The sequence below is a fragment of the Teleopsis dalmanni genome, chromosome 1, assembly GCF_002237135.1.
Source record: "Teleopsis dalmanni isolate 2A chromosome 1, ASM223713v2, whole genome shotgun sequence".
Classification (NCBI taxonomy): domain Eukaryota; kingdom Metazoa; phylum Arthropoda; class Insecta; order Diptera; family Diopsidae; genus Teleopsis; species Teleopsis dalmanni.
In genome coordinates, this window is record NC_051846.1 from 68125493 (window position 1) to 68149608 (window position 24116).

Sequence of the window (24116 nt, forward strand, 5' to 3'; positions counted from 1 at the left end):
TTAAGTGGTTTTTTTATTTAACCAAAAAACAAGGCAATACTTTAATGTGTTTACTTTAATTTAAATTAGACCACGGAACCTATAAACAATTTTATTAAAATTGAAACTTTTAATTTAAACGAGGAATTTATTGATTTCACTTATTGAAATCTATAAATGCCTTAACATTTATGTAGATACTTAACGTTTAATTCATCCGAGGAGATAAATTAAAAATATTATTTCATAAATTTTGAACAGTGGATTTATTTTAACATATTTCAACTTCCTTTTCAAATTTGCAAGTATTTTATTTATTTATTTTCCATTTGAATATTGCCTTTTTGAAAATAGAAAAATCATATATTTCAGATGTTTATTGAAATATCTTCTCGAGTTTATTTAGAACAAAAACAATATTTACGCACACATAATTGTAACGATTTCGCTTTGGGATTTAAAATTTAGATATAACAAATAATTGCACTTAGATGATTGATTTAAGGTTTAATAAAATAAACACAAAATTAAAATTTACTTAATGAAATACACTAAGAATTGAAATTGAAACGAAATTTTGACTCCAATTAAACAAATGCAGTGCGAAATCTGGGATTTCATGCATTAAACGATAATAACAAAAATTTCATGAATTCGTTCTGTTTGTTTATCTTGGATTGACACTTTGAATGCAAATGTTTGGATTGCATCTGCCTACCCTTCGGTTTATATCTTGTCGTGGATCATATTTTATCTAAAATATTTATAAACAAATAAAAATAAAAATTAAATAATTTAATTAATACGTTATATTAGACAAATGTATAAATACATATAAGCATATATACAACATTTTGATTATATATATATATAGTATGACATGAAATACTACATATTAATATTGTAATTGAAAGACTATAGTATATGTATTATGCGTTATTCATTTTTGGTAACTAAGAAAGATATTACAAAAATAAATATGACTACAAAAGCATTTTATAGCAAAAAAATTCATATATCAGGAAACTACATGGAGAGGAAAACATTTAAATTATTTTTACAGAATTGCTGCATTAGAGTTCTTTACTATTTATAATTTTGAATATTATTTTGAGCAGAAATAAAAATTTTACATTTTTAATTTTTATCTTTGAATAAATATTATATTTTTATCGAAAAATGAAAAATTAAGTGTCAATAAAAACACTAAATAGATATAGCCAGTACCATTTATAATAAACGAAACGTACAGCAATTATTCACTTATGAGTAATCCATTCTACTTTTTTATACTAAAGTTGCAATAATCTAAAGAACATAAACTAGAACTGTGATACGATGATTTCAGCTGATTAAAGCTTAAAGCATTTTGCTATTCATATGCTTAAATACCATAAGATCTTCATCAAAAAGTTTTAGAAATAATCGCTAAATAGGGTTTTCAAATATCACCATCCGATAACACTTTACCACAGGGATTCACATACCTATTTACCATTTTCTCTCTCTTTAAGTTTTCAACCCTTAGCTCAACATTTGTAAAAGGCATGTTCACTAGTATACATTTGCTTCAGTCTGTGTTTTCGATTTCTTAGTATCGTAAAAAAAGAAAACTATAACGCTTCCTCACACACGTCACACACACGATGAATACCATCGAACAGCCACGGGATTCGCCTGATTTGACTTTCTGAGATTTTTTCCTGACTGATCTCAAGAAGCCTGATTTGATCACCTGCGATTTTTTCCTGGTTGAACTACTCAAGAAGCCACTGCGGAATTCGCATGTTACCTACTCTGATGATATTCAAAAATTCGATCACAAAAAATTTTTGAAGCATTGCATTAACCTCCGAGATAAGTAAGTTTTAGTCAATGCAAAGTACTTTGCAAGATACACTATCAATTATCAAGATTAAACTTGCATTTCAAATTTTCTGAATAAATTTTTGAGACTTTTTCATCGAGTGGTATTATATATAATTGTATAAAACAAAATGAAAATGAAAACAGCTGCAAATTTTGATTAATAATCACTTATTATGATCAATCCAAGGAATTGAATTTTAGAATAGTCGAGTAGATTTAAAGTACAACTATATGCTACTTCTGTTTATATTTGTATTCAACGTAATCCAAAGACATGTTAATGTCAATATGAAAGGAGCGCAGTACAAACTCTCTTTATTAGGTATATACTATTGCCAGTACTAAATATACTCTTAAGCATCTTCTACTGGGACTGCAACTCTGTCCGTTTAAGAGAAATATAATTTACAAATACTAGCTTTTATAAATTATAAGATCTGCAGACTTCCAACTTTGCATGGTTAGGAAAGAGCATCCGTTTAACAGAGTTTTCACTGAAACAACCTTTCTGTGGAATTAGTTAATCCAACACTTCTTCATCCGTAAAACAATGTGTATGCATTCTTTACGATTACCCAGCGGTATTTTGAGCCAGGAGGAGGACTCTGGGATAGTAGCTATCACCCTCGTTTGATACCAAAGTAGACAGTTTGGTGATTCATCTACATGAAAAGTATAACAATCTTACTTTTATTCTAAAAGTTGAATGCTATCTGCGCGGTTACGGTGGTAAGTTTTAATACAAAATATGCACAACAGTCGCAATTTTCTGTTACTGAGAACGTATTTTACGTTATATATTATTTGTTATATAAATTATATATTTATATTTATTTATTTGTTGTTTACTTTTTTCTTTATTTATCAAATATTAGTTGTACACAACTTTAACAATAATCAAAAAACCGTTCAACTTTATTGTTTTATAATATCATTATTTTAATTATGTACTTGACCTGTATAAATAATGCTAATAAGTTTTGAGCTGCCACAACCAATCAACTTAAATTTAATTTTTCTTTAGTTATTACTATAAATTTGTCTTATTTAAATACGGTAATAAAGTTCTGTAAGTAATAAAACACTAATTTTATCATTTATCTACTTTTTCTTTAGTTATCTTTGACGAATTAATAAAAAATGTATATAACAAACTCTTTAATCAGAATATACTGATTTTAATCATTATTAAGAGTTTGTCAGTATATACACACATTTCATAGCTTTCAACTAAATAAATATTTTTCCTACAACTTAAAAATAAATCATAAACAGACGAATATGTCAGCTGAATAACTAGAATCGATATCTTGAAGACATTTTTTTAATGTATTTTATATTGATTACAGAATCTAAATAGAACTATCTAAGCACCAACAATAAAGAAAGTTTTTTTCAAAGTATAACTTCGAACTATCATCAGACCCTTAATCCTTGGATAAGTTTATTTCATTTCTATCTTCTTGCTTTTATACATAAAACTGTAATTTGAAAAGCTTTTTACTCATATAGAGTAAAATATATATATGTCATATAGAGTTGTATATATGTTATACATATATACAACTGATTCAATTTCTCAAACGAAAATTTTAAATACCGTACTACCAATGTACTTAAAATACCACTCTAAACGTTGAGTAATCATAATACTTCCACTAATTAATTATTAATTATTAAGGGTTTAGGCAAAACCCTTTTAATTAAAAAGAATTATTATCTTCATTAACCAATTAGACAGAATAAAGTCAAAATAACATGTAATTCATTTTCAAACATTAGTGGAAAAATAAAATGAAATTAATTACTTCAATAAGTAATACTTTTTGGTAATTATTTATAATATATTTATAATATTAACCTGAATGATGAAACATCTAAATTCTTCAAAAATTATGTTAAGGTACTTTTAATTCATGCGTTTAAAATTAATATTATATTAAATTATGTTAAAAAATATTAAATTACCAAACAATAAAAATTTAAGGAAGAAACTCTGAAAATAATTAAAAAATAAAAAAAAAATACATTTATGTATTGAGCATAAAATTGTAAAACCTTTGATAAGAGTTTGTTCACCGGTAAGGCATAACTCAAACAAATTCTTCATTCTTCGTCTTATATCAGATAAACAGATAAAGTAGGTTCAATACTACATTTTATGGGGACAATTGGAGTTAGAAATATAATCTGAATCTGATAAGAAAGACATTATAAATCTGTAGGTCGTAGTACAAAACCACTTTATCCCATTAAAACTAATAAAAATTGTTGTGCATTCAAGAAACTTACTTCTCAGTGACTAAAAACCTTTTCTACAAAAAAAAAAATATTTATAGAAGTAATTACAGCAAAAATTACTACAGAAAAAAACGCTCCGATAAACTGCGTCTACAGTCACGGAATAAGTCCTTTAGAATCTACAGAGAAAATGCTCTTATAAACTGCGCCTACGATCGCGGAATAAGTCTTTTACGTTTAAGTCACGTTTGTGTTTCTTTTATAAGTAATATAAAATAAACTATTGTGAAACCAATCTTTAATCAACTGTTTAGACTTTATTAATGTTACCATACTTTAGATCAATCAAATCAACATTACAGAATGTCACGATATTTACAGAACGTTAATTCTTGGAAAAAGACCAATAAAATATTATCTTCTTGTCGATTTTAACCCAATTTCTGACCCTACAACTATAAACTCTCAATACCACTATGTCTGCTTACTTACCAGCTGAATTATAGTTGGGAAAACTTCTCCGAACCTTGTAAACCAAAGCAATATTTTAAAAACGGTGTCTTCTTCGTAAAAAACACGGTGACTTGTTTAAATAACAATTTAATAAATTAATAATAGCATCAGCCTAGAGACTTGATAAAATCTTTAATAGATACTACCTTAAACTCAGTAGACAATTTAGAAATCAAAATTTCTTTATGTGAAAAATAAAGGAAATATATCCTTGAAATTTATAGGTAGACTTCACATGCAAAAAAAATTAGACTAAAAAAAAACCAACAAATTCAAAATTTATTGTACATTCTCATATCGAAACCATAAGAAAACTGATTTCAACACATACTTAAATAATCATATTGCTCCGAATATTGCGATAATTCGGGCTCCGTACCTATTATCATTGTAATCCAAATAATTCTGACAAACTGAAGAATATAGGTTAGTATAACTAAAAGAGAATTTCGTTTAAATGTGCCGCAACATATTAATAAGCATTATATATACTATATATAATATTATCTGATCATTTATGTGTTATTGTTTACCTTTAAAATGTCACTTTGATTGGACATTTCAATCGGTGGTCGAATGGTTGAAATTTGACCGCAACAGGACATTTTGATTTAATTTTTATATATTTATTTTTTTATTTAATTTATAGAATTGAGATTTTTTTTAAAATAAAATGTTCACGAGATTTTTTCTATACACGTTTTGTTTATTAACTTTTTCACATATACTTTTTCTCTACTATATAAATTATAATTTCTTAGAGCATCGGGAATTCACATTGTTAGCTATGAATAGAATTGACATACATTTTTAATTAAATGTTAATTATTTATATTAATTGTATTACAATATTTTATTTTCTTAATTTTTTTTTTGTCACATTTGGTTTTATTTTATTTCATTTTTTTTTTTATTTTATTTTATTTTTTTATTATGTTATTTGTATTTGAAGATTTAAATAAACTGCATCATACAATTCATATTGTATTTGATTATTTTATATTTAAGTTCAATTTTTTCACTCATAATTTATTTCATTATTACATTTTTAACTAACTTATGATGTTAATAATAATAATCATAATATATTTTTGCCTTATTCCATACTTTTATATTTGCTTTTTAATCATAATAAAAACAAATTTTCGATACCTTAATAGGTAATTGCTATCAATAAAATAAAATCCTGAATTCAAAAATATGTTATTTTATTGTTATATTAATATACTTCTAGAAGTTGGATTATAGTGTATTGAATTTTTATACAATAGGTTATAAATATTTTTTAAATAATTTAGATACTTTGGAATATCTAAAATAATCTTATACAAAGCTGTTTTGTAATCATTTATGTTAATTTATAAAATTGTGGCTATAATTTTACAAACAACAAACACTTATAATAATAAGCTACATTTATATAGCGGTAGTTTATACGTTTAGTTCAAAAAACCGCAACTCATGTATATATTGGTAAAATAACAACAACAAAAATGAGACTATATTTGAACAATACAATCACGTACGAGATTTGCTCAGGTGTTTTGTGTATGAATCTGAACTTTCAATTTGACAGTATTTAAATTTAACCCGTAATACTTGAAGGCTGAAAATTATTTCAAGCACCACTGAAAATTAATTTTTTACTATATTCGAAGCAGCTGTATGGTTAGTCCAAACTTCATTTTATTAATTAATTATTTATTAATTAATTTATTTATTAATTAATTAATACTTTGTTTATTTAATAATTAATAATTGATTGACTTATTTATTAATTAATAAATTATTATTTTTTTATTTCCAACATAGTCAAAAATTCATTTTATTAATTAATTATTTACTAATTAATTTATTTATTAATAACTGATTAACAATTAAATAATTTATTTAATTGATTTTAATAAAACTTTTTATACAGTGTTTTAAAACCGCATAATAAACCTTAGTTTAATTCATATTTACTTTCTAGAAATAATAATTTATTATTTTAAATACTATTAAAATATTTCATATGATTTTCTGAAATTATTTCTTAAGAAAAAAAATAGAAATATAATTCAAAATTGGATTTTAATACTTTAAAAAATTTTTCCTAAACATTAACAAAATGGTTCATAAAGTTCGGTATATAAAATGCATGATGTAAATGCAGATATAAAGATGCCGATATTTTAGGTTTATCAAAACATACATACAAAATATTAATTATAAATATATAATAAATAATAAGAAATAAATACTAAATATTGAATATAAGAAATATATTCAAGTAACTGTTTTTATTTGCTATGTCAGAACAGGCCTAAAACAAATATTGTGATTATTTATATTTTATAACATAAGTATAAAAACTTTTTTATAAAAAATAAAATTTTTTTTTTATATTTTGCTATTAGAAAGTGATTAAAATTTAAACTAACAGTCTAATTTATTTTTTACTCACAAAATCTTAAAAGTTTTTCTTAACAAAAATTAAAGTTAGTAATATTTTTTTATATAAAATCTCGAAGCATTTAAAAACAATATCAATAGCAATAATAAAACTCAATAAACGCATAATAGCATTACCAGAATAGCTGAATAGCTGAACTATAATAGCAGAACATCAAGAGCAATAGCAAATTACAGAATCAAACATTGACGAATAAAGATAAAAATAGCAAATATCAAAGACACCAATATTATCATAGCAATAAGAAAAATTAAAAAACTACAACAGAATATAGCCCAGCATATTGCAATATTTTATCACAATATAGAAATAGCAGTTTTTTCTGGAAATTGAAAGCAGTTTTTATATACTATGTATACTATCTTGCGGTAACACTTGGCAAATAGCAAGTCCTGAGCAAGTCCAAGTAACACTTATTTCCAAATTATAAATTTTTTTTTGCATACATTGAATCCATCCCATCTTTAGAATGATTTATTATATGATTTAATTAGAAACTGAGTATCTACATAAATTTTGATATAATCTATAATATCGTATAAGTTTCTTGTAATTTAGAGCAATGTAGAAATGATCTAAAACTTATATATAAAAAACTATTTTATATGAACAAATAAATATGCCTCCAAATGTTTTCAAGAACAAAATTTTTTATTATATATTTTACTAGTGCTGACTCAAAATATTTGGTTTTTTATTTCGATATTTTTAGATAGGATTTTTGCTAAACTTTTTGTATATAATTTATTTTTATTATTTTTTTTTTTTGTCACTCAACATTTCAAGGTAAAAGTCACGGTAAAAAAATTAAGCTACAAATGATGTCTGTCGGTTTGTCTTTACTGAATATTTCAAATGAGCAATAAAACAAGTAAATATGTCACCGCACTCACATTATTTTTAAATAGATATTTGTATAGTTACATTAGGTAATATGATTTTCAAATAAATTTCAATATTTGAGAATATAAAAGAAAATTTTTTGAGGTTTTAAGTCCATACATTATAAAGAGAAAACTAAAATAACTGATAAGCAGTTTGAAAAAAAAAAATCCTTCAGTAATTAATGTCATTTAAATAATTTACTGCAAACTAAAAGTCTATGGGTTAATACGAAAAAAAAAACATTTATAAATTAATTTGAACTATTTTCACTTCTGTAAAAAACAATTTTAAAATTTTTTATAAAATCAAAGTTCTATTCTTACATAATTTCATTTTTTAGAGCATACATATATGTTATATTCTTTAGAGCGAATCAAATTTTTTCACATTTTTATTTAGCAAACCATTTAATTTTATTCATTCATATATCATAGAGTATTAAGATTTTCAATGTATCCTCAATATATATACTCAGTTATATATAAATTGTCTTAATTTTTTTATTAATATTTTTATTTCTATATTTTATGCGACTTTTATTGTTGTGTTCTGTTAAAAAGTCAAACTCAGAGGCACGTCAAATAGAATAAATAGATATATATATTTTTTAAAAATTTGAAAATTTTGTAAAACACAAAAAACAAGCAATTTTTAATTGTAAAAATATTTATTGGAACAAAAAAAACTTTTTTTTAATTTAAAAAAAAAAATTATGAAAACAAAAATAGTTTTCATAACATAAACAAGACTGCAAATAAATTATAATTTTTTTTTTGCCGTGCACATTATCTGAGATATTTACTGAGCCAAACAATTACAGAATTATATGTGGAAAATTTTATTTTTTTTTTTTTTGAATACTAAAACGTTTTAATTATAATATCTAATTAAAATGAAATTCAACTGCAGATAACCCATATAAAATTGAATGCATTTAAAATTAATGTTAGCTAAAGTTGACGTTTATGGATAAGTCATATATCAATATATTTATTTTTATGATGAAATATTAGTAAATATAATATATAATAGTAATATAATAGTAAATATATATTATATAAAAACTGTGTAACATAACTACAATCTTTTCGGACTGCAATCTAATATCAAAATAAAAAGTTTTATGGAATTAATTTACTAGTTAAGAAAGTAATTAAGTTTATTTTAAAAAAAATCACCGACAATCTAATTACTTTAACTTATAAAATTGTGTGAACACTTCAGCCAGTAAATTATTATTATGTAAGTATGATTACATTATTATACAAGTATTATAAATAATTATATATAATTATATAATACATAATAATTATTTATAACTATATATAATGCATGTATAATTAAATATTCAAGTTGTATTCTATAAAGTTCTATGATATAAGATTCTAATTTTATATATGTGTATATATAATTATATATGTATTATATAATTTTATATAATACTTACATAATCATATACATATAATTATTTTAAATAAGTGTCTTATATCTAAGAATTACAGAGAATACAACTTGACAACTCACAATGTATTCTGCTTTCAATAATATAATTAAACAATATAATTAAAGAAAAATTTAAAAAATGACATATAGCTCATTTTAAAATATATCATCTTAAAAATAGAAGCCATACATATAGATATATATTTACAATATTTATTTTAACATTTGAGAAAATGCATAAAATGATCTATTAAAAAGTTTATTCTTAATTTAAAAACCAATGCAATAGTCAAGTTAAGTGTCCGTTCAAGTAAAAATTTAAAAATCTATATATTTTGGTCTTCATACTAAACTAATGTCTTCATACTAAACTAATTATTACACACTTAATAATAATAATAAATTTATTATGTATTTATTTTTAAAATTATATTTCACAAATGTTTTATTGTGAATTTTTATAAAATGAATTAAAAAAAGTAAAACTTAAAATAAGTAAGTAACTAAATGGTATTCACAAAAAAAACTAAACTTATATTATAATTTGTTTATTCAATATCCTTTAATATTTGTATTATAATTATCATTTTTGAAAGACCGAAAACTGTTTCCTAGATGTCAATAACCGAACTCTTGAATTCAAGGAATATTTATTTCTTCAATTATTAGTATCTAAGGAATTGGAGTTTGGAACAAGAAATTGCTTGAAAGACAATAATTATAATATGAATATAAAAAGTCGGTGAAAATGGATTTACTATTTGGACAACAATAGCATGAAAAATAAAAATACCGAACTAAAAATGGATAGCTATAATTATAATTATAAAATTAATAATTTTAATTTTATTTCATTTAAAAATTGTTTGAAATTATTTTGAATTAATTTTAATCAAGAGGACTATGAAAATTTACTACAAAGTCAAATGCCTAGACTGTGTTAAAAATAATAAAAATAAAGTGTGAATAAAGTTACTATATCTATTTTATTTATAATTCATATTACATAAATATAAATATATAAAATATGAAATAATAAAACCAGTCAGCAATTCTTTATCATTATACTTATATCTTGATCAAAGCATTATTGTTCATAATGATATATATGAAAGAATTATAAATATTTTTTAGTATTTAAAATAAAGCATCTGTTCTTATTTATAATATTGTATAAATAGATTATTTAAGTGAAATATAATATAATGTAAATGTAATATAACGAAATAAATATAATTTTAAATATAAGTATATAAATATAATTTTTAATATATTTATTCATTTATTCAAATGACGATTGCACCTATTTTTATTGGATATTTTTTTAACAAAAAACATTTTATTTAATTAAATCATTTAATTGAGCCGAACATACAGCTCATTCCAGTATTACCAAATACCCATCCTTAGTGATATTTGGAAATTGTTTTTTGGGTTATTAGTGCGCATAAAATTTCAATAAAAAGCGAGTGCCAGGTTTAAAAATTAAAAGGTGTAGAATTTTTGAATTAGGGACTCCGCTTGTTTATTACCCCTCTCTATTAAAATTTGAACCATGGCAAATACATATGACATAAGTCATTTATTTTTTGACTTAATACACAATTTTATGTATTGTTGAGAAATTTACTCATAAAAAATTTTTTTATTAATTTTTATTTTATAAAATCACTATGTAATAATATAAAATATTTTTTAAGAATAACTTATTTTGTACATTAAAATTGTTTAGTAATCGTTTTTTGCTTGTTACAAATTTTAATATTATAGTCATATGCAGTTGTAAATTACATACCAATTTTTCTGTCTTCAAATAAGTTTATAACTTTAATAATAAATAATATATATAAAAATATAAAATATATTCATAACTTATTTTACCTTTAATATCTTATTTAATAAGATTCTGTTACAACACTTATACTTAAAATGGTCCTTAATTAATATATAAAAGAATATCTTCTTATATCAGAGAAAATATCTCCGCCGCATTTTGAATCCTACTAGTGAAAGATACGGTTCAAAGAAAAATGGTAAATATGAACAGCAAAAATTAATAGACAATAATAAACAATTAAACTGTATTCATCCAGATATATGTGGATTAAATTGAAGTCAAAAACATCGGAATTAATGGTTTTACTATATGTATAAAAAGAATTATGAAAAATAATAACAACAATCCCAAGATGGATAAGTAAAGCAGAAAGAATTGCAACACATCTTGGACTAACAAAATTTAGAAAAAACGGGATCACTAAATTCCAAAGCAACCAAAGTTAGTTTAGGAAACAAAAAATAACATAAGTTATAATAAAACTATATGTATATATATATATGATATATATATTATCAGTAATTGAAACTATATATTGCTTAAAATAATATTTTTGTGATAATCAAATTTATATGAAATAAATATGATAAAAACAAATTTATGGCTGTCTACAAAATAACTTTAAGAGTTAGTTATTTTCGAAGGGAAACTAAGTAAAAAATAAATATTATTATAGCAAAAATTATTAACCAATAATTCATTCAAATTCACTTATAACTAATGTCACTTCAATTATTTTTAATTAAAAACATTTTAATCAAATTAAAATCAATTATAGAATCAATTATAATTAGAATCAATAATTAAAATAATAATTTAAACATAACTGCTCGACAAAATAATTAATTCATATGAGATATATTATCTACAAAATAATTCTTCAAATAAAGCACTGAGTAGAATTAAATTTAGAAGCTAATAAAAAAATAATTTTAAAGATAAATGGTTTATTTATTTATTTAATTTTTTTATGATTTCCTCTCTAATAATTTTAAGTTAATTAAATTATTTAAAATTTTCATAATGAATAATTTGTACTAAATATAATTTATTTTAAAAATTAATTAAAACTATATTTTAATATAAGTTTTTATTTTTAATTGCTTTATGTCTGCAACTTTTATAACAAAAACTAACTTATTTGATTCAATGTTCATCAATTAAGATTTTCAATAACTAAAGATCAATAAAAAATGTTTTTAAAAATAAAAAAAAATATACTAATAATAACGAAATTTATTTAATTTAATTTTGATTTTATAAACATTAAGTAATGAACATTATATGTAAAATAATTACATAGATATAAATTGTCAATAATAATCTTTTATGTCAAACTGAAACTGCTTCCTACTAAATTACTTCTGAGTATATCACACAACTATTTATAACATAAGACCAATTGTAATTAGTCTAATCATTATATCTGGGAAATCCCTTAATTTTCTCTTCTATGGACCTTCTATTTATTTTTAACACTTTGTACATAATAATTATTTTTCGGTCTTCTCATTAATTCATTATTGTTTTTTGATATTCAAAAGTGCATAGATTCTGCACTGCACTTCCCCAAGCAAATATAAAAATATTTTCAATTGACAAAAAAATTTATTTTACAAATCAAAACACAGCATAAGATTTTTATTTAATTTGTAATTTTAATTCAATTTTCTTTAAGAAAATTTTAATGAATGCACTTTTCTACAGATTTACGTAATAAACAGTTTTCTTTATAAGACAAATTATATGTTATTAATTAAATTTATTTAAATATTTTATTTGAACCGATAAATAGAAACTAATTTTATTAATTAATTTTTATTTTAAAATTATACAAAAGCTATTGAAATAAAAATTTTATTTTTTTTTTTACATAATTTTTTTTAATATGAAAATTCACGCGTTCTGTGCAATTTTTCACAAATTTTCCGTTTCTTCTTCAGATTCTCTAATGATTTCGCGACCCGACGCTTAAATTCGTACTGATTTTTGAAAAATTAAGTTAATTTTATTGTTGAAAAATGCGAGGAAATTTTGTTTTTGCCGAAAATAAAATTTCTCATTCATTGTTGAAACCGCAAAACGTGAAATCTCACCAACGATATCAGAAGGTGGAAGACAGTTTTTTTCTTAATTTTAAATTATTTAATTTTTATTTATAAGGCATATGAATCTTTATAAAAGATAAATTAAATTTTTTTAAATATTTGTAAAATATTTTTTTAATCAAATAAAAAAAGAAAACAATTTTTTGATAATGTAAAAATTGAATATGAGTAATGAAAGTCCTCAAAAATTATTGGTAAATAATGTTTATGTTAATAATGAATTTAATATATCTAATGCATTTTAATTTTTTAAATTATTTTGTAATAATTAATCACTTATATTTAATGACACTGCCAATTTAGTTCAACTATTTGGTTTGGATTGATTGTATTTTATAAATTGTTAATATACAAAATTTGGTTATTAATCAAAATAAATAAAAATAAATAAAGTTTTATGACGTTTGAGTAATAATTAATTTTAATAAATATCAACACATTTTTGACTTGAAAATAATATATACTAGACATATATATATAGATATATATATGTATGCAATACATCCCCTGAAAATATAGTGGAAAAGATGAGAACTAACACCCAGAGAATTGGCGAACGATAGAGTAACATGTGATTGAAGTGCTCAAAGCGAAGAAATTAGAAAGGAGAATCAGAAACTTGCTAATAAATAGTGAAGACACCAAGAAAATGCAGTAAAAATTTGAAGGTCTGGATGCAAATCGAAAATCACAAGAGCATGGCGTGAAATGCTAAAAGAAAAGAAGGGGAATAAGTCTTGCCAAAGAGGTAGTGTTTCAGCCCATGTATTAAATTAATACATGGGCTGAACTAATCTAATTTAATATTGCAACTGAGTTTCTAATAAAGATCAATAAAGAAGGTAGAAAGTTCCTGCAGTAAAAAATATAGCCTACAAGGACAAAGGTATTGCATTTTCAAAACATCTATATAGCAGCGTTAAATCAAATAAAAATGTAGGCGTCTTAAAGAGAGAAATCACTACAATTCTACACATAAGATAACTGGAAAGAACAAAAAAAAACTTAAGTACAATGAAGTGACAGATTTTGATATAATCCAAATGTAAATAAAAAACCAACTTCTTACCCAAATTTAATTTAATAAATCAATCCATCTCAAAAATATTTTAACGCAGTGCAAAGTTGTTGACGTGATAATGATAAGTGGAATAGAAAAAAACTCACAAATAATTTCTTTATACTGTTGGTAAACTTTATTCTCAACCACATAAATTTAATTCTAAAGTTTTGCAACACTTCAGTTATAGAGTGATTACACTTTGCATAAATTTGGATGTTTTTAGAGTAAAATCTTATGTTCCAGGAGTCTTTTTGAACAGAAGAAGTAGTTAGGTGTTTTTAAATTACTATAAAATCAGTTAAAATAAGGTTGTAAGCTTAGTGAATATAACTGAAAAACAGTAAATCAATGCATGTGTACTCCACTAATCAAAAACAAACTATTACTCAATAATACCACTAAGAACTGCTAATCTCATAGACAAATACTGCAACCTATCTTGGCAGAACTTTATATACTAAACGAAGATAGAGGAAACAAACGAAATAAAATGAAATAAGTAAGGTTATAAAAATGAACTTCTTGAGACAAAGATCAAAGATCTCTGCATACAATTAAATGATAATATATAAAGAAATTCAAATATCAGTACATTCACATGTTGGGGTTATATCAACATAATTGAAAGACTTTCGAATAAAATTTTGAGGTTTTAATATTCATCGAGACCTCAACATCACTGCAATAGCCAATGAAATTAGAGGTCAAGCCAAAGCTCATTCTCTACGACTTCTGTACAACGACTGTACGATCTAAACTAAAAAGTTAAGATGTTTCTCAATTCCACAGAACTGTTTTGATGACACTATCGAAAGAAAACATATGATCTCTTTTTCGGTGAACCTAAAGTTTGGGCATTAAAAATCTCAATTAAAAATATTTGATGTTGTCAAAGACATACTACTAGTGTCATTAAACATTGTTATGTGCAATGTTTGTACTATAAGAACAATAAAAAAATACGAATGGTATCAAAATAGTTATTTAGAAACTATGAGAAATAGAAACTATTAATTTTGTTTAATAATAAAATAATTTTGTTTATAAAACGGGCTAATTGTTCAAGAGATAAATAACACACTTCTTAAAAAAATTTAAGGAACTGAACTACTAGTTCATTCGCCCTATGCTTATATTCATGTTAAAAACTATGTCTAAATTTTATTTAATAAGTCTTTGGGAAGGTGTGGCTTTATTATATTGTAGTCGCTCTTCTTGATTGTGTTGAAAAGGCTGATGTCGTTGATTAGGTTGTTGAAGCAGTTTATGGCATAGCTTATGGTTAGAATATATTCACATTTGGGGGATGTTGGTTGTACATCTGATTTATTTTAAGCAAGTAATATTCCGACTATATTCTATAGTCATCTTAAGGGTACTATTCATCAAATAAAAAAACATTTAAAGCTAATATTAAATGCTTAACAACTTTTTTAAACAAATAAAGACAACATTACTGTTAAGATAATTAATTATAAAGCAAGTTTGGTCTGAGATGTATTATGATTATATTGTGCCACCTCTAACTGTAAGGAAAGGGATTTGAAATTTAAATGGCAACTTATAAATTAAATAAGCTCAATAAAATATTTTGCAAACAATATTTGTCGCAGTAAATCTGTGTTGCTATTGTAAGCAGTGCTTCTGGTTCAAACTGTTCCGAGTGGAATTTTTTCACAGATTAAGAGACGAGTCTTTGTCAACTTTATGTGCATCATTGTGTTGTTTATATTGTCATATATTGTCATATTGTCATCAGCTTTATTAGAAATGTTTGTATATTTATTTAAAGAAAATTTTCTGCGGGCACTCATTTCTTCAAATGAAATTTTGTTTATGACCCCCACCCCTAAAACCCAGATAATAAAATTTCTAAACCAATAATGATGACACTATTCTTTGAAAATTTATAAGCTTCATAAGCCTAGTATTGTAATCATCTTAGCATAACTTGGCATAAGCAGGTATAAGGTGATTAAGCTATATAGTTGAAAATTATTATCTATTAGTTTGAAATAAGTTGGCTAAGGATAAATATTTCGTCGAATAAAAATCTTTATAACCTTAATTATTGAATTTTCACATATTGTTGTCAGAGACTCAGCTGAATTAACCTAAATTAATTGCGATTAAATTAACCTAAAATCAAAAAAGGAAAAATGCATTGTCACCCAGACAAAATTCGTTGATTGATCATTAATTGATCATTAATAACATAAAATATAGTTTTGTTAAAACTAAAACATGGAAAAAACAATGTAGAAGTTATATTTCTTTTGTATTATAATAAATATTTCATAAAAATTAAAAATTTTGCAAATAATTAAATAAAATTTTATGCATATATTAAATCCTTTAACAAAAAATGTCTTCCACTCGGTACGATTGGTGGCCACTAGCTTCAACTCTATCCAGCTTTTTCGCATGTGTGACATTTCCGTGTCAATTTAACTTCTCCAAGTGTGCCCCTTCTTCTGCTACACATCGGGTTCCACTCAATCGCCATTCTTCTGGTGTCACCAGTCGGTCTACGCAAAGTGTGACCGACTCAGTCCCATTTTCGTTTTTTCATTTCGATTCTTATAAGCGTTTGTTGAGTTAAAGACCAATTTTTTTATGCATGGCATTTGAAAAATTGATATAACTTTTTACAAAACACATATGAAAACAATCTGGACGATCCTTCACTTTTTAAAACGTTTTCTGATTTTATACAAAATAAAAAGCAAACCGGAGGAGATCCAATTTAAGAAAGGCAACGTGATTTTGTCGTTGACATAATGCGTCAAGTCTAAATAACGTAAGAGCTGACAGCTAGCAATTTGTTGTTGCGCTCAGACCTGCCTTAAATCATACTGGCAAATTACTCATAGCCGCTATAACGTGCGATTCTTTTTCTAGATTTTTTTTTTGCTAAATTGCTTAACATAATTATTGTGTAAAAAATAGAATAAAAAATGTTTAAAAATAATAATAGAATTAAATATAAGAGAAAGGATGAGTAAAATACTTAAAAGATACTAGAAAGATGCATGAAAACGCTTATTAAACGTTCGGAATTATGGTATTTCACTGATGAGTATAACAGCATGACTTCAGTAATTTTCCGATATTTGTGGAAATTAAATTATTAAAGAATATATTTATTTATTTATTTAATCAAATAGAATTTTTGAAATAATATTTCAAAAACATTCCATTCATAAAATTGTACAATTGTACATTTGTGTCTTAAGCCAAAATTAGGCTCTTTTCGGTATTCCAACCAACGTGTGCGAGTATAAAAAATTATGTTGCCAAAATATAATCTCACGATCTGCTGTGCTTGTCAAAAACAACACATGCAACGCATCCAAAAATAAAAAAAATCTGAATATATTTGTATATACATATGTGTATTTATAAATAAGTAAAATAAAGATATAATATTTAAATTTAAATAAAATTTATGCATTCGTTGCGCATTTCCCACACGATTCTCAATGGGAGCAAAGCATAAAATCTTTACGAAAATTTATTGCAATTCTTTGCAGTTTTTAGGTTTATGCTACTGCATCGATTGGCATTTCTGGTGCAAAGCAAAAATCAAATTGAATTCAATTTGCATAAATTCAATTTCAAATAGAAATTAGTTCTATCTACCTAAGGTTTAATTATATGAATTCATTAGCGAATGGCTAATGTATCTACAATTTTCCCAGTCGTTGCTGTGGTATTCAAATGATTTTTGTATATCAAAAATTTAGGTTTTATTTTTATTTTCAATTTAGTTTTCTATTTTGCAGTTACATGCAATTTTATTTAAATAAATTTTCTTATTTTTTTTATTTAAACTCATTTTTGTGGAAGATATAATGCAGGTCACTAAGATTGATCACTCAATTGTTGCAAATTAAGCAAATGTTTAGATTATTTTCTTTTAAAAAGGTTTTTTTTTTATTGTTTTTTACAAGTGAGTTTGATAAATGTAAGATAATTAATTAAGAACGTGAGACAAGCATATGTAATTATTATTTCATGTGCTTTTTTTATTTGTTTTTAATACTACATATATGTTATATTTTAATACATATAATCAAGAAAATAGTAATTAAAAATCAACTCACGAGATTCAACAACAAATATAAATACTATAAATTCCTTTCTAAATTAGACAACCATTTAAAACTATTTCTAATTAAATACAATATTACAAAGAGATCGTGATTATTACTGATTTATGCAATTTATGACAATAAGACATAAGATTGATTTGAATCAAAAATACTGCTCATGTGCAAACGCAATATGGGGCGTCATCAATATGGTATTACTTCGCATTCAACGATATATATAAATCAGTAATATGAGTTGAAGATATCACAACTGACTAGCTTTTAAACAAAACACGCGGATCTTAAAGTTTACAGTAATCTCTCTATAAACGTGCTTACCACAAACATCATTGATTATTCAGATCCATTGTTATCTACAATAATGATATTTGGTCACTAAAATGTGGTGATATCACCACTTTCAGCTAGTTATATAAATACACCGAACTTGGAGAAAACTATATGCCCTGTACAACAGACATTTATTCATCATTGAGAGCGGATGTAGCACTGCAACCATCTGGTCTATTGTGCTCCCTTCTAGGCTTAGCATAGGTCTCTGAGCCCTGTTGCGTTAATAATAAATCCTCTTAAAGCCTAGTATAAAGCCTACTTTGCAGAATCTTCCGGAAAAAAGATTTCTGTGTATGCATTAGCGCAGGGCATGCTAACAACACATGATTGGCTGACTCTTCATTCTGTTCGCAGAATCTTCAGTTTGCTTCCCTCGAAAGGTGGTGTTTTAGTTTACAGTGTTCTTTTAAAATTACTATGATGACTCCAAGTTTTTCTTTTGATAAGTTCAAACAATCCTGGTATATCCTACATATGTCTGGTATAACACACATATGAATCATATTAAATTCTTTATAATGTACGATAGAAAGAATTATTAAGAGTAAAAACATTATAAAACATTGGGATTCCACATTAAATCTCAGAGCATAAAATGGTTGGGTAATATTGGGCGGGAAAACAGCAAAACAAGCCTAAGTCAGTGTACCAATTGTTAAAAGAAGAAAAGAGCTGTCCAAAAAAATTAATTTAAAAAAAACAGAAAGAAATAGTTGTATTCATTGATTTTGTGCCACTAAAATTATAGGAATGGGGAAAAGTGACAAAGAATGAGGAGAGATGCAGAAATGTTGTTAAGGAAGCACTGGCCCAGTGTTGGCTTTTATACTATTTCATAATAATATTAATAATAAATAAAACTAAAAAACTTAAGAAGCTGTAACGGAAGTTTTGCACTCACTGGAATGAATTTTTATAATATTACTAAATATTACGAAAAGTTCAATGATTTAAACTTTCAATATTTGATTATCGGTCTAAATTAAATAAAATACTTGTCTATATGAATTATTCTAATCCATTATAAAATAAAATCCTTCACTTCACTCCTACCAGTAGTCAATGTTAAATTTAGCTAAAATAAGCACTAGTCGCAGTGCTAGCTAAGTAATCAATAAAAAAAGCTACAATAGCAATATGAAAAAGAATAATTCTCCAAGATAAAAGTCAGTATATACATAAAACTTAAAAAATAATAAAGAAAATGTATTAAAAAACATGGCTATAAGAAATTCTTATATATACATTTTCAATGTTAAAAATCACCATTTTCTTCTATTTCTCAAAACTACTATCCTTTTCTAGAGACTGATGTTTAGGCGTTTCCTCAAACCGCCTCCCACTTGTTTGCTTTATTAGCTTTGTCAACGGCGCTTGTGAGTTTATTTCTACTGAAAAATACCACATTCGTTATATCCGTGACGTCACTTAAAATATAAATATTTTAGTGAATAATTGAACGACGTCTAATAAACGAAACTAATTTTTTTCCAAAGGGTGTGTGCTAACCATACAACTGTCATTTAAATAATTATTGTCATGGGATATACAGAAAAAAATAATACAATGTTACTCATGTAGAATATCTTAAAAATAATAATGAAAGTTATATTTAGAATGTCTAGATATTATCAAATACAAAATATAGTATTGAGATTGTTTCCTAATATTACTGACGTTATTCTACGACCCATTTTCCTCACCATTTACCTAACTATCAAGTAATGGTATCTAATTAAAGATAAGTTCAAGAGATACAAAATATTTTAATTAAAATTTCCTATAAATTGATTTAAACAAAAACGTATCAACAAAATATTTTTGGAAACGTGCAAAATATACGTTTTCTTACATTTTGTTTTTAAATCTTAAAATAAAATTTTTTGAAAATTTTAGAAGCTCATACCACTGTACATTTGACGTCATAGAAAATTGAATTTGAAATATGCCAAAACTTTATTAAACATTAAAGAATCATGTGACATCAGTTGCTTTTCAATAGGGAAGGAAAATGTGGAAATCTACGTAAACAAACTATGAACAAAAATACCTCATAGAAATAACGAAATTATCGTAATGCTTGGGAAATATTTAAACAATTTCACAAAACCGCAACTATTTTCGGATACTGAATAATACATGAAAGCACTTTCATTTTTAAAATATTTCAAAAAAATGTGGGATGCACGAGAAATTAGTGTCAAAGGTTAAAAGTGTATTTTAGAGGACTATCTCACTTGATAAATCACATGTTAATTTTAGATAAAACTAAAATAAATTAAATTATTTATATAAAGATATTTAAAGTGATATATGTTGACATAATAGTTTTAATTTTATTTAAACTATTTTATCACATGTCATCATTTGTTTTATTTTACTTACCTCTAAAATGGGCGATTGATTTTCCAGAGGCACAAGTGGTTTTTCTGGGATGGGTCGAGAGGCATAATAATACACTGACGCCGCAGCTATACCCGCTAACGTAATAGCACCATAGGTACCACCGAGGTAATATAAATAACCATCGACCTCATCTACTGTAATTCAGAAGTAAAGTAAATGAAAAAATATATTTAGTTTTACAAATCTTTAAAGCTTTAAAAGAGCAAAACTTCTTAATATCAAACTATTGTTATTTTTAATAAATTTAATATATCTTCTACTGATGAAACTATATTTCAAAACAAATATTCGAGCTGATCACAACATATGTCATTTCATACATTCCCTGGTCCAGCTTGAACCTCTTATTATACATTATATAAAACATTTTACTCGTATATTATAACATTATCATATCTTAAAGGTAATATTTGAGCTTAAAAATGAATTTTAGTAACCTCTGTCTCCACAGGTTTAACACCATAGGCGTAGAACATTTATATAAGTAACTGAAAAAATGAAACGGTGACAAAACTCCAGCCCCCATGGTACATATTCTTTCTTAAATACCTCCATATATGTTACCGTTCTCATATAAGATTAATGAACCAAAATTTTCTCCTACTAATTATTTTAGTAGTAATACTAATACAAATACGACTTAAATTTGTTGCTAACCATTATAATAAATTAGAATTTTATTTACTAAATAGATTATCAGTATTATTCTATATATGACTAAAATGTGAACTCAGAGCGTCAAATTATTGCTCATAAAATTAAGATTAGAAACATCCTTTCACACATCTTTTTAAAAACCTTAATTACGACTTCTCATAGTTGACCGTATAGCCTTGACACTGCACATTAAGTTTATAGTTTGATTTGATTCCTGCAACTCCATTTTTTGACATAAAATTAGTCTCAGCGAGTATTCCGAAACAATAAATGGTTTGAACCGAAGAATTAAAAACCAATGAATATTATTTTCTGCAACATTTCATTTTCCAAAAAAACATTTTCGTGCACACAGTATCGTAAGTAAACCTATTCTTTAAGTTTATAAAACTAACGTCTAGTATGAACAAAAATACTTGAGTAAATTTCTAACTAAATGAAATAGGTGACTGAAGTGAAATGAAGTGCCTTTTCTCATATAGATAAAAAAAGTTTGATTCATGTTTCTTTTAAATTTGGGGAGAACGGCAAGTGTTTCACAACCAACAGGGCATATTAATAAACACGAACAGTAGGTGATTTTTAAACCTGAGATATTATAGAAGGTGTTAAGGAATTGCAAACTCAGGTACTGGAACTCAGATCTAGATAACCATTAGTACATCAAAGGTGTTCAGATGTTTCTCTAATACCTCCGTAAATAATATACATGAGTTGTGATGGTGTAGGTCTAACCTAGCTGTTTTAATTCAGTTCATTTGTTATGTGAATAAATGTGTCCACAGTACAGTAGCTATATTTCTTCTGAGTCAAACCTATATTATATAGACAATCTTTTAATTTCCAATAACTAGTAAAATAACTTGAAAATTCTTTATTTATTTCAGTTAAAACTCATTAGTAATTTAACAAAATTGACGCTTATAACACATGCACTTATAGCGCTGCTTAACTGCTACTCTATATCGGTGTAATGAAAAATTTAAGCTAATACCTCTATATAATAAATTAATTGTGTTCACTTTTACCAAAATTAAAAAAGATATCAATTTATATATTAATAAGCATATCAATACTTACGGAAATAACTAATATTGCTCATAATGAAGTGATTAAAGTAAGCCCAAATAGATTTTTCCGGCGACATTAGAGTTTTGTTTTTGTTGGTTTTTATAATTACGTATATATAATATATTTATTTAATTGAAGTTATTATAAATTATTACGAAATTATTACGGTATAAATTATTCATATATTTAAAGCTTTGATATTGATTTTATTACGTTAATTATTAAAAATTAACATGAGCAATTAATTATGTTAACATATCGATTTAATTTGACATAGGTATTTAATTTTCATTAGATCATATATAAATAAGTAATTGATAATTAGTAGTTAATTGATTGATTAATTAGATTATGTTTTTTAGTTTCTTTTTTATAGTATCAGGACGCTTTGCATTCGTAATTCATCTGAAACAAAAAAAAACAAGATATTATTATTTTAATATATTTATTAAATCATATAATTAATATATAATAATTTATTATAGCGTGATGAATATTAAAACAAACAACTAAAGTTAAAATAATTGTTTATTTCGTTTGATATATTTTTAGCTACATCTAAAAGAAATAAATAAAGGTTTTTCACATCTGTTATTTCTTAATAAAATAAATAAAATATATAATCATCAATTTAACTCATTTCCTCCATTTGACAGAAAGCAAATCAATGATTGCATCTGTCTCTCATCAAACTAACCAAACTTTTTAAACTTTAACCGAAAAACATTGTCAAATTTGTAAATGTGCTTAATAATGGACCGATGTGGCCTACATTATAATAATAATTTGACACTCTTGAAATTTGAACTTATATACCACATATGACACTTTGATAAATGTATATAAATAATACAAATAAGCAAATGCCATAAATGTAAATGATGATCGATCCCTTTGGCTGAGAAATGAAATAAAAATTGTATGGAAGAAGATCCCAGTTTTAATATAAAAAACCTTATCCGAAAAAAATCCGCAGATATCAGGTAACAATATACATAAGATATATTAGAGGAAAAACCAGATAATTCTAGATTTTTTAACTAGTTTTTTTTTCAGTTAGAATTTTCTTTGATACCCTTCCAAATACCATTTTCTCATTTTTCAGACCCAACCATCATTACTTAAAATTTAAGCATTTGAT

General features: G+C 24.5%; 1 protein-coding gene across 4 annotated transcripts in view; it reads right to left on the reverse strand.

Annotated features, from left to right (window-relative positions):
- Window positions 1-23091, reverse strand: part of LOC119668583 (long-chain-fatty-acid--CoA ligase 5) — a 32465-nt gene extending 9374 nt beyond the window's left edge. The window contains exons 1-2 of one of the 4 annotated variants that reach the window (XM_038078137.1): window positions 22985-23091; window positions 21227-21381 (exon numbers count right to left, since the gene is read on the reverse strand). In XM_038078137.1, the coding sequence (XP_037934065.1) occupies window positions 21227-21381; window positions 22985-23051 (222 nt within the window). In that variant the 5' untranslated portion in view covers window positions 23052-23091. Of the gene's footprint in view, window positions 1-697; window positions 734-5135; window positions 5238-21226; window positions 21382-22984 lie in introns of those variants that run through there. The other 3 variants (XM_038078138.1, XM_038078139.1, XM_038078140.1) reach the window with 3 other exon arrangements.
- Between the last annotated feature and the right edge of the window lie 1025 nt (window positions 23092-24116).